Source organism: Psammomys obesus, unplaced genomic scaffold (genome assembly GCF_907164565.1).
Source record: "Psammomys obesus unplaced genomic scaffold, mPsaObe1.curated_primary_1811, whole genome shotgun sequence".
NCBI classification, from domain to species: Eukaryota; Metazoa; Chordata; class Mammalia; order Rodentia; family Muridae; genus Psammomys; species Psammomys obesus.
This window is the reverse complement of record NW_026592439.1, coordinates 723,607-739,219: the sequence shown is the minus strand read 5'-3', so window position 1 is coordinate 739,219 and position 15,613 is coordinate 723,607. Positions and strand designations below refer to the sequence as shown.

At 41.4% G+C, this 15,613-nt stretch overlaps 1 protein-coding gene across 3 annotated transcripts in view; it reads right to left on the bottom strand.

The window, feature by feature from the left end:
- Cd84 (CD84 molecule) overlaps nucleotides 1–15,613 on the bottom strand; it is a 43,521-nt gene that overhangs the window by 10,762 nt on the left and 17,146 nt on the right. For all 3 annotated transcript variants that reach the window (XM_055613320.1, XM_055613321.1, XM_055613322.1), the window contains exons 2-4: nucleotides 10,515–10,856; nucleotides 1,829–2,080; nucleotides 1,372–1,488 (exon numbers count right to left, since the gene is read on the bottom strand). In XM_055613320.1, coding sequence (XP_055469295.1) covers nucleotides 1,372–1,488; nucleotides 1,829–2,080; nucleotides 10,515–10,856 — 711 coding nt within the window. The remainder of the gene's footprint in view (nucleotides 1–1,371; nucleotides 1,489–1,828; nucleotides 2,081–10,514; nucleotides 10,857–15,613) is intronic.

Genomic DNA, 15,613 nt, shown 5'->3' with positions numbered 1-15,613 from the left:
ATACATACATACATACATACATACATACATACATACATACATACATACATACATTAGATAGATGGATGGAGCCAGCCTCTGAGGGAAGATTTGTTTGTAAGGGCACATGGGGCTGAATCTCCCAATTATTACAACCCCAGGGACAGTTCACCAGCATACTGCCCATTCTGTTTGGACCTTGTTTATTTAGCCTTCTGGGATAACTGATATCCTTCAGATTAGATGCTATCAAACTCCACAAGGTATTGTCTCAGGAGTATCAACCATTATCGTCACTGTTGGGGCCTCTCTCCACCATGAGGACCTTTCAGCCAGAAGTGCCCCTTATCATCCCATCAGCTCTGAAGCAGCTTTAGGAGAGACAGGAAAGAAAAAAAGACTTCCTTTCCCTGTCAATGATTTGAGCTGGTTGATTCACAGGGTGAGGGGCGGAGACAGATCTGGACAGATGGCTCAGCTGCTCAAGACCCTCCTGATCTCTCACAGGACTTGAGCCTGGGCCTCAGTACCCACATTGGGTGGCTCACAGCTGCCTGAAACCCCAGCTCCAGAGGATCTGATGCCTTCTTTTTGGTCATTTCAGGCATGTTGGTGTGTATATGCACACACACACACACACACACACACACATACACTACTAAAAATAAATACTTTAAAAATGTAGAGACAAAAGTTTCCTTCTTCAAATGCAGAAATTCTTACCCTTTAACAGTGAGACCCTGAACACTTGGGGTCTGACCCCAGTGGCTTGTGATATCTTACTATCTTACTGTCAAATGTCTAGTATCAAGAAAGATAACTTACGCTGTAAAATTTTACTCTTTAGCAAGACAGTGAAATGCCCAGGTATGAACCACATACAAATGTCATGGAAGATAAGACCAAATAATTTCCGTTAACTGTTAGAAAAGACCTCCATTCTGTCATGGGAGCTTTTTCTCTTTTTTTCTGAGACTGCCTAGGGCATTTCTCTTTATTTTGTGGTATATTTTCTTTATTAAATCTCTCTCTCCCCTTTCTCCATGTTTTTCAAGAAAGGGTTTCTCTGTATAGCCTTGGTTGTCCTGGACTCACTTTGTAGACCAGGCTGGCCTCAAACTCACAGAGATCCACCTGCCCCTGCCTCACTGAGTGTTGGGATTACAGTCATGTGCCACCATGCTAGGCTATTAAATACATATATTTTTGTGTTGGTTTTAGACTGGTAAATACTTTTACCCCTGATTCTCCGGCTTAGCACTATGGTTCCCAAAGTGATACTCTTCACTCCATCCTGGGAAATAGATGACTTTACTCTTTGGCAGAAAAAAAAAAAAAAAAAAAAAAAAAACAACCCACATTCTCACACTTTACCTTCCAGGACAATCCTACCTTGCTTTCTCTTGTACAAATAGAACAGAAGCACCAGAATCGGAATGAGAATAGGCAGAGAGAGTGCAGCCAGTCCACTTGAGGACCCAGCATGGTGAGATTGGAAGCTTGGAGTGTCTGGAAATAGAAATTATTGTGAGCCTTGGCTATCAGGAGACAGGCCCAAGATTCTGTGCAGGTTTGCCCACATTTAGGGCTACTGTCTAAATGGGATGGCCTTCAGAGAGTGCCAAAGCTCTTCAGTTTACAGTCTGAATCAGAGTCAAACAGGGGCTCCTCAAAATACCCGGGAATGCTTGGCACTTAGTAGAAGGCTTTGGTCTTTCCCCCAGTAGGCTGCCTGGGTTTGTCTTGGCATAAAGGAGGAGATTCATGCGAAGAGCAGTCAAAGGTTAAGACTTAGAGCTCTTCAGAGTGACTTCTGAGACTTCCCAGAGAGGGAGGAGCTGCTGGTTACCTGCACAGAGTTTCTGGACAGTGATGGAGTCAGAATTGTTGCTGACAGGGTTCTTGGCCATGCATGTGTAAATTAGTTTTTTGTCCTCAGGGGACTGGAAGATTTGAAGGACATTGCTTTTCTCTCCAGAGGGACTCCAACTGTATGTCACATTTTTCTCTTCTTTTCCCACAGAGCATGTCAGGGTGACATTACAAGTATTGTTTACAGACGTTATTGAACTCTGTGTAATTGTTGGTTTTTCAAGCCGACCTATGAGGGGAAAACATGAACCAATAGTGAGCTGAAACCAGCAATACATAAACTTGTGAGAATCAATTGTTAACGTCTCAGGAATTTTTGTGCTCGACGTTAAACACAACATTAAAAAATAACTTGTGAAAACAAATAAATTGTACTAAATTATTTTAGATATTTTTATTATAGATTCTGTGCTGGTGGTGAGGTTCACATACTGCATCCATATGCTTTGTAATGACATATGAGTAATAGCCTTTCAACCCTGTAGATCTTAAAATTAGCCATAGCAGAAGGTTGTGGGTTTTTTAAAATGGTTTTCCTATATTTGTTTATTTTTCTGTCACTAACATTAAGTATTTAGCAAAATCTTTTTTCTTTGTTGAGATTGTATTATGACATATTATAGTAGAATATATCATAATACATTAACTATAATATACTGTAATTACATCATTTATCCCTCTCCTTTCCTTCCTCCAAATATGCCTCCTTTTTCAAATTCATAGCCTATTTTTTATAAATTATTGTTACATGTATATGTGTACACATATATACACATATCTATTTTTTCATTTTTCCCTTTTACTGAAAATAGATTGTCTTCTCATACAATATATCCTAAGACAGAAAGGGAGTGGATCTGGAGGTGAGGAGGAACTGAGAAGAGTAGAGGGAGAGGAACCTAACCATGGCAGAAGTTGTTAAACCCAAGAAATTTGGAAATGTTGTAACTTGGGGCTTGGTTTATTCTTTTGTTCATTGATGCTCTAAACTTGAGAAAGCAATGGAGGAAAGGTTACCAAAAACAGACGACGCTGAAAAGTGTATCATGTTTGTAGGCATTCGTTGTGGCTATAAAACAGAACCTTATACTGATCCAGTATCTGTTTAAAAAAATGCCTCAGTAAAGAGGTTGTTTACATTTAGGCATGGAAATGAATGCCGATAATCCTCGCATTTGGGAGTGTGATGCAGAAAGATTATGAATTTGAGGCCAGCTTGGGATACCTGCTAACACCATTCAAAAACCAAGGAAGACTTAATCTATAAATCATGACCATCAAAGGTGTGGTGGCCTGAATAAAAATTGCTCCTACAGGCTCATATGTTTGAATGTTTAGTCACCAGGAAGTGGTACTGTTTGAAACAATTAGAAGAATTAGGAGGTGTGGTCTTATTGGAGGAATTGTGTCACTTGGGGTATGCTTTGAGGTTTCAAAAGGCACACACTAGGCCCAGAATTTCTCTGCCTCTTGGCCTGAGGTTCAGGATGTAGATCTCAGCTATTGATCCAGCCCGATGCATGACGCCGTGCTCTCTGCCATGATTACATGAACTAGACCTCTGAAACTGTAAGCAAATTATAGATTAAATGCTTTCTCTTGTAAGAGTTGGCTTGGTCATGGTGTCTCTTCACGGCCGTAGAATACTGCTAAGACAGAAGAAGAATTCCACCCTGTGATGGCTATGCTTGTTTGTCAACTTGACTACCTAAGGAATTAGCTAAAATCCAAAAACAGAGGGTACACCAATGGGGGATTTTTGCTTTATTTGAAGTAGGAAGATCCACTTCTACTCTTGATCTTGAGGAGGAAAGACATGCCTTTAATCTAGGCCACAGCTTCTGCTGGAGGCCTATATAATGACATGAAGAAGGAAGCTTTTGCTCTTTGCCTGCTTTCTCTCACTTTGTAGCAAGTCTGTTCCTTCACTGGCATTAGAGCACATTTCTTTGGGATCCAGTGTCTTCTGAAGACCAGCTGAGACATCTAGCCTTATGGACTGAGAAACTTCTGGATTCTTGGACTTTCCTTTTACAGCCAGCCATTATTTATTCCCATTTAATTGTTGATCTCAGAGCCTGTGCTCTTGGTGTTCTGTTCAAGACCTCTTCTCCTGTTCCAATGAGTGCAAGGCTATTCCCCATTTTCTATTCTATCAGTTCAGTGCCTCTGATTTTATGTTAAGGTGTTTGATCCACTTGTACTTAAATCTTATGCAGGGTGACAAGTATGGATCTAGCTGCGTTCGTCTACATGCAGACATGACTTTGATCAGCATATTTGTTGAAGATGGCGCTTTTTTTCCCAGTGTGTATTCCTGGCTTCTTTATCAAAAATCAGGCATCCATAGGTTTGTGGATTTATGTCTTGGTCTTCACTTTGATTTCACCAATCAATGTTTGCTTTTTATGCCAATATCATGCTGATTTTATTACTATTGCTTTGTAGTACAAGCTGATATCAGGAATGGTGAGACCTCCAGAAGTTCTTTTATTGTTCAGGAATTGTTTCAGCTATCCTGGGTTTTTTATTTTACACATAAAGCTGAGAATTATTCTTTCAAGATTGGTGAAGAATTGTGTTGGGTTTTTATGGGGATTGTATTGATTTTGAATGCTTTCAGTAGGATGATCGTTTTTACTATATTAATCCTATAGGTCCATGAATGAGCACGAGAGATCTTTTTATCTTCTGATATCTTCTTTTACTTATTTCTTCAAAGGCTTGAAGTTTTTGTCATACAAGTCTTTCACTTGCTTGGTCAGAGTTACTCCAAAACATTTTCTATTATTTGAGGCTATTTATGAAAGGTCTCTGGAGTGGAAGTTTCTGGTTGCTTTGTTAGAAGTTTTCTTGTGAGAGGGCATGTGATATTCTGGTGTGAGCAGTCTCATGAGAGGGGCGTGACTAGGAGGCCAAGAAATACAAAAGGATGTAGGCTTAGATTGTCCAACAACCTACATTACTTAGGGTTCTTAAATGCTTCTATCTCCCTTCCAACCCATTGACCAGAGACAGGGGAGAAAGAAGGTTATTAGGAAAAGACAGTTATAGACCTTTTTAGACATAGTTCCTTGGGGTGAGTCCACCCTTTGCTGTCCGGATACCAGTAGTCTAGTCCGAACACCAACACCAAATAGCAACACAATTCAGCAGAAACAGCAAGACTCCACTGAGTCAGAGAAAATCGCAAGACTCAATTGAATTGCCCTGAGAAGTTCTTTCTCTCTGCAAAGTGAAGTGCGGAAGAATGAAGATCAGTGAAGGGATGTTGATCCAGAAAGTGTTCTCTCACTGTATGTGGGCTTCTATATAAATGTCCTCTCCTCAGAGTCCACCCATGGATGTTTTATGCTGGCCAAAGTCATACCTCTTGCATGAGACAGCTCTCAGCAAAACATCACATGACACAACTAAGTCTTCAAAGAAACCAGAAACTTCCACTCCAGGGGAAATCATTTCCCTGATTTCTTTTTCAGACCATTTGTCCTTTGTATCTAGAAACAGTACTTATTTTTGTGAGCTAATTTTGTAACCAGCTACTTTGCTGAAAGTGTTTATTAGCTGTAGGAATTTCCTGGTGGAATTTTTAGGGTGACTTATGTATTATATAATCTACAAATAAAGATACTTTGACTGTTTCCTTTCTAATTTTTATCCCATGATCTCCTTAAGTTGCCTTATTGCTCTAGCTAAGACTCCAAGCACTATATTGAGGTATGGAGAGAGTGAACATGCTTGTCTTAATCCTGATTTTAGCTAAAATGCCTTGAGTTTTTCTGTATTCAATTTTATGTTGGCTATAGGCCTGATGTAAACTGCCATTATTCTGTTTAAGTATGTCCTTTTTATCCCTAATCTCTCTGAGACTGTTATCATGAGGGGGTGTTAGATTTTGTCAAAGGCTTTTTCAACATCTAATGAGATGATTGTGTGTGTGTTTTTTTTTTTCTGTCAGTTTGTTTATATGGTGGATTATATTGACTGATTTTTGAATGTTGAACTATCCTTGCATCTCTGGGATGGAGCCTACTTTATCCTGGTGGATGCTCTTTTTGTTGTGTTCTTGGATTCAGTTTGTGAGTGTTTCACTAGTATTTTTGCATCTATGTTCATGAGGAAATTTGGTTTGTAGTGTGGTTTGATATCAGAGTGACTGCAGCCTCATAAAATAAATTTGGCAATGTTCCTTCTGTTTCTATTCTGTGAGATAATTTGAGGAGTATTGACCTTTATTCATCTTTAAAACTCTTGTCGAATTCTGTGCTAAAATCATCTGGCCCTGGATCGTTTGTTTTTGGGTTGGAAGATTTTTTTTTAATGCTTCTTCTATTTCACTGGGAGTTATAGATCTGTTTAAATTGCTTATCTGATCTTGATTTAACTTTGGTAATTGGTTATCCATCAAGAAAATTACCCATTTAATTTAGATTTTCTAATTTAGTGAAGTACAGTTTTTTTTTTTAAAGTATATACTTATATTTCTCTGAATTTCTTTGGTTTCTGTTATGTCCCCCTTTTCATTTCTGATTTTGTTAATTTGGATATTCTCTCTGTGCATTTTAGTCCATTTGGATAAATCCTGTCTATCTTTTTGATTTTCTAAAGAATCAGCTCTGTTTCACTTTTTGTATTGTTCTGTTTCTATTTTTTTGAGTTCTGCCCTGAGTGTGATCATTTATTGCCAACTACTCCTCTTGGTTGTGATTTTCTTTGTGTGCTAGCTCTTTCAGGTATGCTGTTAAGTTGCTAGTATGATATTTCTCCACTTATTTTCTATTTTATTTTTAAATTTTTTAAAATAGGCACTTAGTGCTATGACCTTGCCTCTGAGAGCCACTTTCATTTTGTCCTATAAGTTTGGGATACAATGAATACTAGGAAGTCTTCAATTTCTTTATTTCTGTCTTGACATTTTTTATTCAATTGAGAGTTCTTCAGTTTCCATGAGTTTATAAGCTTTCTGTTGTTGTTGATATCCAGCTTAATTTAATCCGTGGTGGTTTGATAGAAGCAGGAAGTTATTACAATTTTATTGTATCTATTGAGACTTGCTTTGTGTAGGAGTATGTGGTCAGTTTTGGAGAAAGTTCCATGAGATGCAGAGAAGAAGGTGTATTCTGTTGTGTTTGGGGGAACTGTTCCATAAATGTCTGTTAGGTCCATTTGGTTTATAATGTATGTTAGGTCTAGCATTTCTCTGATTGAGTAGCAGTGTGGATTTGAAGTCTCCTAGTGTTTGAGGTCAGTATGTGATTTTAGCTGTAGTAGTGTTTCTTTTACAAACTTGGGTACCCTTTGTTTGTGGCATAGATGTTAACAATTGCAATGTCGTCTTGGTGGATTTTTTTTTCCTTTGATGAGTTTTTAGTGTCTTTCCTTATCTCTTATGATCAGCTTTGGTTTGAAGTCTATTTTGTTAGATATTAAAGTGACTACACCAGCTTGTTTCTTAGGTCCATTTGCTTGGAATACCTTTTTCCAGCCATTTACTTTGAGGTAATGTCTATCTTTGATGTTGAGGTATGTTCCTTGATGCAGCAGAAGGATGGATCATGTTTTTATATCCATTTTATTATCCTTTGCTTTTTTATTGGGGGAATTGAGACCATTTATACTATGTCAATTACCAATGATTGTTGATTTCTGTCATTTTGTTGTTGTTAGTGATTGTGGTACTGTGTGTATGTGTGTGTGTATGTGCTTCCCTTCTTTTGATTTTGCTGTTCTGAGCTTATTTATTCCTTGTGTTTTTATTGGTGTAGTTAACCTCCTTGGGTTGGAGGTATTTTTTTTTCTTTTTTTATAGCATCTTCCGTAGGGCTGGATTTGTAGACGGCTTATGTTTACATTTGGCTTTATCATGGAAGATGTTATTTTCTTCATTTATGATGTTGGATGTTTTCCTGGGAATATAATCAGGGACCACATTGTGGTCTCTTAGAGTCTATAGCATATCTGAGATCCTTCTGGGTTTTACAGTCTTCAGTGAGAAGTCAGGTATAATTCTAATAGGTCTGCTTTTATATGTTACTCAGTCTTTTCCCTTTGCAGCATTTAAGCTTCTTCTATCTTTATAGGCATCTCCTTCTTTAGGTTAGAAAATTTTTCTTCTATGAAAATATTTTCTGGGCCTTAGAGGTAGGAATCTTTTTTTTTTTTTTTTTGAGACAGGGTTTCTTTGCATAGTGTTGGCTGTTCTGGACTTCTTTGTTGACCAGCCTGGCCTTGAAATCACAGAGATCTGCCTGCCTCTGCCTCCCCAAGTGTTGGGATTACAGGTGGAACTACCAAGCCTGGCTGGGATTCTTTTTCTTCCTATATTCCTCATATTCTTATTGTCCTAAATTTCCTTTTTGTTGTTGTTGTTGTTGTTTTGTATTTTTGGGAGGAGGAACATTTTTGTTTTAACATTTTCTTTGATTGATGTATCCATTTTTTCTGGTGTATTCTCAATGCTTGATAATCTTGCTTCCATCTCTCACATTTTGATGAAATTTGCCTCTGTGGTTCCTATTGAAATTCTTACATTTTTCATTGCCAGAATTTCCTCAGTTTTGTTTTTTTATTGATTTTATTTCCATTTTCATGTCTTGAACAGTTTCATTCATTTCTTTCCACTGTTTGTTCGTGTTTTTAATTTCTTTATGGGATTTATTATCTCCTCCAACCTTCCTTCCTCTAGCTCATTCCAGTATCTCAGCCTCCAACACCAGCAGCCATTCCCTGTCAATACAACAGCTGAGTGGACCAGAGAAATACGTAAGCTTATGGAAGACCTTCACCACTCCCTCTTCTCCAAAGCCAATGTCCCAGTCTGGTTCTTAGCTTTGCAACAGAACACTTCCTGTGGCCTTCCTTTTAACCCCACCACCCACATATCTTATGGAGAGATCTTCCTCACCTCCCCTTCCTCTCCCCACTTGTTGCTTTATCCTGGCCCCCAACTCCAGCAGCCACTCCCACAGACACCTGGAGGGCAGGTAGATGTCTTTAGATCTTTGCCTTTCCTTCTGTTCCTTTAGATTCAACCCCACTCTCAACCCCAGTGCCTAGAGCAGATAACCTGGCATGACTTCTCTTCATTGTCTCCCTGATTCCAAAGAGATAAATAAACAGATTCTGGTTGAACACTCCTTTCCCTTCTCCAATGAACACCTTTAGACCCTTGGCTTATCCCAGGTCCTAAGTGTCAGCTCCCAATATCCAGAAACTCCTTATACCTGGATATAGTGGCCACAACTATCAGGTTCAAAGAAAACTTTCTATCAGATAACATATAGCCATCACACTCTCTGAAAATCCAGAGAGGAAACAGAAACCAAGGAACAAAACACCCAGCCAACAAAGACAAACCCAAAAATCAGCACCTAGCTTTATAATCATTCTAATCCCAGATGCCTAGGTGCTGGCATAACACAGTCAATAACAGCCAGGGCAACATGTCTCCAATGCAGCCTAGCTACCTTACCACATAATTCCAAAATGGCTGAGGTACAAGATAAGAACCATATTTACCTATTTTCAGAGGTGTGTGTGTGTGTGTTGGGGAGTGGGTGTTGGTGTGGCCATAGTGGTAAAAACTATGCATATTTACCTATTTTTAGAGAGACTTTATGTGTTTGTGTGTGTCTGTGTGTTTGTTTGTGTGTGTGTGTTGGGGTAGATACTGGTGCAGCCATAGTGGTGAAAACTATGCATATTTATCTATTTTCAGAGAGACTTTGTGTGTGTGTATGTGTGTGTGTGTGTGTGGTGTTGGGGGTGGGTGTTTGTGTAGCCACAGAGGTAAAAATTGCAACCTCATTTCATTTCTCAGTAAGAACAGAGATGTTATCTGCACAAAGCTGTTGGGTAAAGAAAGCCAGAGTCAGGGCTGACAGATGTCCACCCTCCCAAACTGAGACAAGAAGATTTTGGAATAGTAAACTTAACTACCTTGATTATGGTATCCAGTGCTACCTATGTGGTTAAATTCTATAGGGCTACAAGTGATTCCATTCACAAATAAGTGCAGACACAGCTGGATCATTCTATAAACTCTATAAACTGCTCCAACATCAACTTTCTGTTTCTGAACTTGAAAACTGAGCTGCATTTCTGTAAGTATTAACACTTATAGGAATAGGAGGAGACTGTTCAACCAGGATCTTCTTATTTTATCTCCCTGCAATCAGGAGAGGCAAGGAAGAAAGGTCACCCCAGGGTCTATATACCACTGAGGATGAGACTTGGGGCTGGATCTAAAGTAACAGAAGGAGGGGCGAAGTGAAGGGCACACAGCTTCCTCCTTTCATGGTTCTTTGCACTTTCCTATGCAGTCTGCAATTATTTTGAAAAGAGAAGCTTTTTAAAGACCACATTGCATATGGTATCATACTAGATTGCCATACTAATGTTTGCAAATTGATTAGTAATGATTGTTGACATTTTATAAAAAAGGAAAACAAGGATCAAAGGACAATTCCTGCTGCAAAACAGAATACAATTAAAGCCTGTCAAGGCCAGAACCAAAGTTAGACCTTTATAAGTACTGAGGTCCTTACGTAATTATAATTATGAAGAGAGTTAGGAACCTCTGTTTTCCGGAATATGAGCGTGCTTTAGATCACAAATCTCCAAAGCAAAGTAAAATCTATGCCCTCTGACCACCCGGAACTTACGGTAGATTTGAAGGTGGTAACGCTTGGTGATGGTGTGGTCAGAGTTCTCCTCATTTATGTCTGCTTTGTAAATTCCTGCATCTTCCATTCTCAGGTCCCCAATGACCAGACTGTAGTTCTGATCTATGACTTTTATTCGTCCTTTATAACTGAGATGGGTCACAGTAACGTCAGGTGGTGCTCCTTGGACTCCTGGTTTTACAAAAGCAACAGATGATTCACACGTCCAGGCAATGCTATTAATTTTCTGTGGTTCTTGAATAACTATGGGGAAAGTAACTGACTCCCCAAGAATCCCAGTCACCACCGACGAATCTGTTCCTCTTTCTGCCGCTTCAGACCCTGAGGATATAAATAGAAAACAGTAACCATCAGACTGCTGAACTGCTTTGTGGTCCTTTTCTTTCTTGAGTATCACTGAGGAACTTCCTCAGACACTGCTAATCCTGTGTCTTGGGGATTTCTTTTTTTCATTCTAGCTTTTTTTTTTTTTTTTTTTTTTTTTTTTCCAGAGAGGGGTTCAAGACAGGGTTTCTTTGTGTAGGCCTGACTGTCCTGGAACTCATTCTGTAGAGCAGGCTGGCCTCAAACTCACAGAGATCCTCCTGCCTTTGCCTCTTAAGTGATAGGATTAAAGTGTGCACTGTTGGGATCCGTAAGCAGGCATCTCCACAGCCAGCCCCAAGGGACCTGACAAACAGGATATCAGGCATCTGTGAGGCCAGCTACGGGCTATCCATGGACCACTTGAAACCACCTGCACGTGTTCTGGGTCACCTTATAAGAGAACTCATACCACCTGCCTTTTCTCTCTCTCTCCCCTACCCTGCCCAGAACACTCTCTGTGACCTCCTCTCCCTTCCCTTAATAAAACCTCCCATGTAGAACCAGTCATGTGACGTTATTTGTGGACCTGCCATGGAACTTTAATGCACAATCCTAACACTGGTGCGTTGGCCAGGAATAGGCGTTTTCAGTGGCCCACGAAGCGTGGTGGTTGCTTTCAGCACCAGCGCTGCCACCAGAGCTGCTGGAAAACTATTTCATTTCAAATCTGCCCGCAACCCACTTTCCGGCAACCAGATCGCTACCTCCTACATGCAACATTGGCTGCGTGGGTGAGTTCCCTTCATTGTTCAGCATAAATGTCTCTCTTGGTACAGGAAGACTGACCATTGAGCATCCAGCAACTTCCTGGTACTTTTTGAGACAGAGGAACCCCAACCACAGCCTTCACTGGCCATGGCTGACCCTTTTTGCTGACCTCCGTTTAGGGCTTTCTTTTCCTCTAGGGTGAGTTTTTTTTTTTACTTCTACTGGCACGGCCCCTCCCCCTCCCCTTGTCTATGAAAATCCTAGCACTAGGTAAACCGTGTCTCTGTGCCCTTGGTCTCTGGCCAATGTTGATGAGTTCTTGGATCAGGTAGTGCCATACTACTCTACTGAGCCAAACCTTGCCTTTGGGACACCTCTGGCAGGTCACTGACTCCTACCCCCCCCCCCCCCCCCATGGAAACTGCCCATTCGTCTGTTCCTCCAGTATCCCCACTGGGATGTCTTCTGGAGAATTAAAAAAACCCTACTCACGGAGCCTGAATTAAAGGCCTCTAAGCTCATACACCTCTGTAATAAAACTTGGCCTACATATTTCTTAGATAATGGTTCAAATTGGCTGATTAATGGCACATTAAATCCCACAATTTTACAGGATCTTTTTAATTACTGCCAGGGATTTGGTAAATGGAAAGGAGGTATCTTATGTTCAAGCATTCTCTCTCCTCTTGCTCTAAACCTTCTCTCTGTTCTTCCTGTTCTCCTTCCTGTCCTTCATGTTATCTTATAACTACTTCTTGTAGCTATAAAGTCTCAACCTCAAGAGTTCTCTATCTTTGACACCGAGGATGAAGCTCTGCCTTGCTGTTCTCAACCTCTGGCTTCTTCTCAACCTTCGGATTCTCCCTCCTTCTCTGCTTCCTCCTCTTTGGCTTCTCCAGGATCCTCACCCACCTCCCCAGCAACAGGCCATCCTAGTCATTCTACTTTGGCACTCACTTTCACCCCACCAACAGCTAGTAGCCCCCCTGCTACCTGCTCTTGCTCTGTAGCAAAGCTCCCTTCTTCTTCTACTCAGCGTAAGCCAGGCTCAATTCTTCCCTTGTGGGAGGTGGCCAGGGTGGATGGCTTAGTTAGGGTGCATGTTCCTTTCTCATTAACTGAACTTTCTGAACTAGAAAAGACTCTAGGACCCTATAACTCTAATCCTTCTACTTTCATGAAAGAATTTCAATATCTCACTCAATCTTACAGTCTTACCTTCCATGATATATATATATATATATATATATATATATATATATACACACACACATATATGTATATGTATATATACATATATATATATACATGCATATATACATATATATGTATGATTCTTACCAATAACCTATTACCTGAGAAGAGCAGGCAAGTTTGGGAACAGGCTAGAACGCATGCAGATGAGGTTCACCAAACAAACACAATACACCTTGTTGGGGCTGAGGTGCTACCTGACCAGGATCCACAATGTGATTATAATACCCTAGAAGGCATTTTATCTAGATATCAGTTCGTGACCTGCCTCCTGGCTGGTCTCTGCAAGACTGCCCTCAAGATAGTTAATTATGAGCAGCTTCAGGAGGTCATGCAGGACAAGGTGAAAACCCCTCTCAATTCCTAGAGCACCTTACAAAGGCCCTCTTACAACACACTAATCTAGACCCTGAAAGAACAGAAGGTAGGTCACCCTTGATGACCTATTTTTTCTCCCAGAGTTACCCTGACATAAGGGCTAAGCTTAAATACTTGGAGAGAGGCCATCTGACTCCAAAAACAGGAGTCTTGGTGCTGGCCTTTAAATACCATGGGAGAGGTGAGAAAGTCCGCAAGCAATAATACCAAATGCTGGCCAAGGCCATCTGACTAACCTCAGCAACTACCCAAGGCTCGCTTGCCTCCTAAGGCAGGACGACCACAGGGTCCCTGTTCGAAATGTGGTCAAGAAGTTCACTGGGCCTGTTTCTTCCTAACCCTTGAAAGCCACCGGGGCCATGTCCAAAATGCCACCAGGAGGGACACTGGGGTGTTGACTGCCACTGTTTCTCTCATGATTAGGGGGCATTACTCCCAGATTGCTTTCCGGCCAATAACCTAGGCCTGGCTACGAACAACTGAAGGTGCCCAGGTTCCCTTGACTTGACCACTGCCATCACTAGCAGGGAGCCATGGGTAATTATCATGGTATTGGGGAGGCCCATCTCCTTCCTTGTGGACACCAAAGCCACTTACTCAGTCCTGACAGAGTGTTGGGGACCTACCTCTCCTTCTAGTTCCCTAGGTGTCAGGGTAACAGGCAACCCTGCCAGACTCCACCATTCAATTGTATTTTCAGGGGTGTTCCCTTGACTCATTCTTTTTGAGTGATGCCAAACTCTTCAGTTTCCTTACTGGGAAGGGACTTTATAGCCAAAGTGGGAGCCTCTATCTCCTTTACTCTACTCATTCACCTAACCCGAAGCTTGCCAGCGTCCTCTCTCCTCCTTCTCTTAGCTACCTACTTACCGTTGTGACACGTTGCTTCCTTTACCAGCCTCTCGAGTGGACCCCCAAGTCTGGGATGTCTAAAACCCCTCTGTCGCTAGGCACCATTCTCCTGTGGTCATTCAGCTACAGGATCCTACCTGGTATATTACAGTAGCTCAATACCCACTTCCGCTCAAAAGCCTCATGGGACTTACACCTAGTACATCTGACCTTCTTAAAAAAAAAAGAAAAAGAAAACAAACTCCTTCACCCCACTTCCTCCCCTTTTAACACCCTATACTTGCAGTTACAAAGCCCAATGGAACCTATCAGCTGGTTCAAGACCTCCGGCTTCTCAGTTCTGCAGCTGTCCCCCTCCACCTTGTTGTGACTAACCCCTATACTCACCTCTCCACTATCCCCTCAGGTACCTCCCATTTCTCAGTTTTGAATCTCAAGGATGCATTTTTCTCTATCCCCCTGGAGGCCCAGTCACAAAATATCTTTGCCTTCACCTGGACTGACCCTGACACCCTTGTTTTCTGGACTACCCCAGGGATTCCGGGACAGCCCACACCTGTTTGGCCAAGTCCTAGCCTCTGATCTACTCCCCTTATCTCTCCCTAAATCCAGCAGTGGCTATCGGGTCTCACCCTCCAAGGTCCAATTGTCCACCTCTGAGGTCACTACCTGGCACTAACAATAACCCCAACCCACAAGGGCATCACCCCAGATAGAAAAGATCTAATACAGTCTCTGGAATTTCCCTCTACTAAAGAAGAAATTTTATTGTTTCTGGGAATGGCTGGTTTCTTATGATTCTGGGTCCCTTCTTTTTCCCTTCTTGCCCACCCCTTATATGAGGCAACCTTAAGCCCCTTGCATGAATCCTTTCTTAAGCTCATTACTAAGCTCTTTCAGAGGCTCCAACAGGCTCTTCTTGAGGCCCCAGCCTTACATTTCCCAGACTTAACCTGTCCCTTCTCCCACTTTGTAACAGAAAAAAGAGGAATATGCTCTTGGAGCCCTGGGTCACCAACTGGGACTCTCCTTTGTACCTGTAGCATACCTGTGAAAGAAATTAGACCTGACAATCCAAGGATGGGCACCCTGCATTTGTGCCTTAGCGAAGCTATGGAGCTCCTTATTCGAGAGCCAAAAAGCCTAACTTTTGGATCACCTATTACTGTCTTCTATTCTCACAATCTGTCTCACTTTTTAAGGCTTACAAACTCTACCTCCCTCCAGAGTTCTTTCCCTACAGGTGGCGCTAACAGAAGACCCTACTTTCCAACCATGACCACCTCTTAATATTTCAAACCCTCTTCCTTGGCCTAACTCTGACTACGCCCCATCTCATTTTTGCATTGAAACTTTAGAGGAGCTGTTGCCACAACCCCTTACCTTTCTCATGTCACCCTCTTTGGTGTGGCAAGCTGTTTCAAGGCATCCGGGACACACTCTGTAGGAATGCTAAGTTCCTTAGACTGTAATAAAACTATAAACCTTGATACCTCATCTCAACCCCAATGCCCTACTGC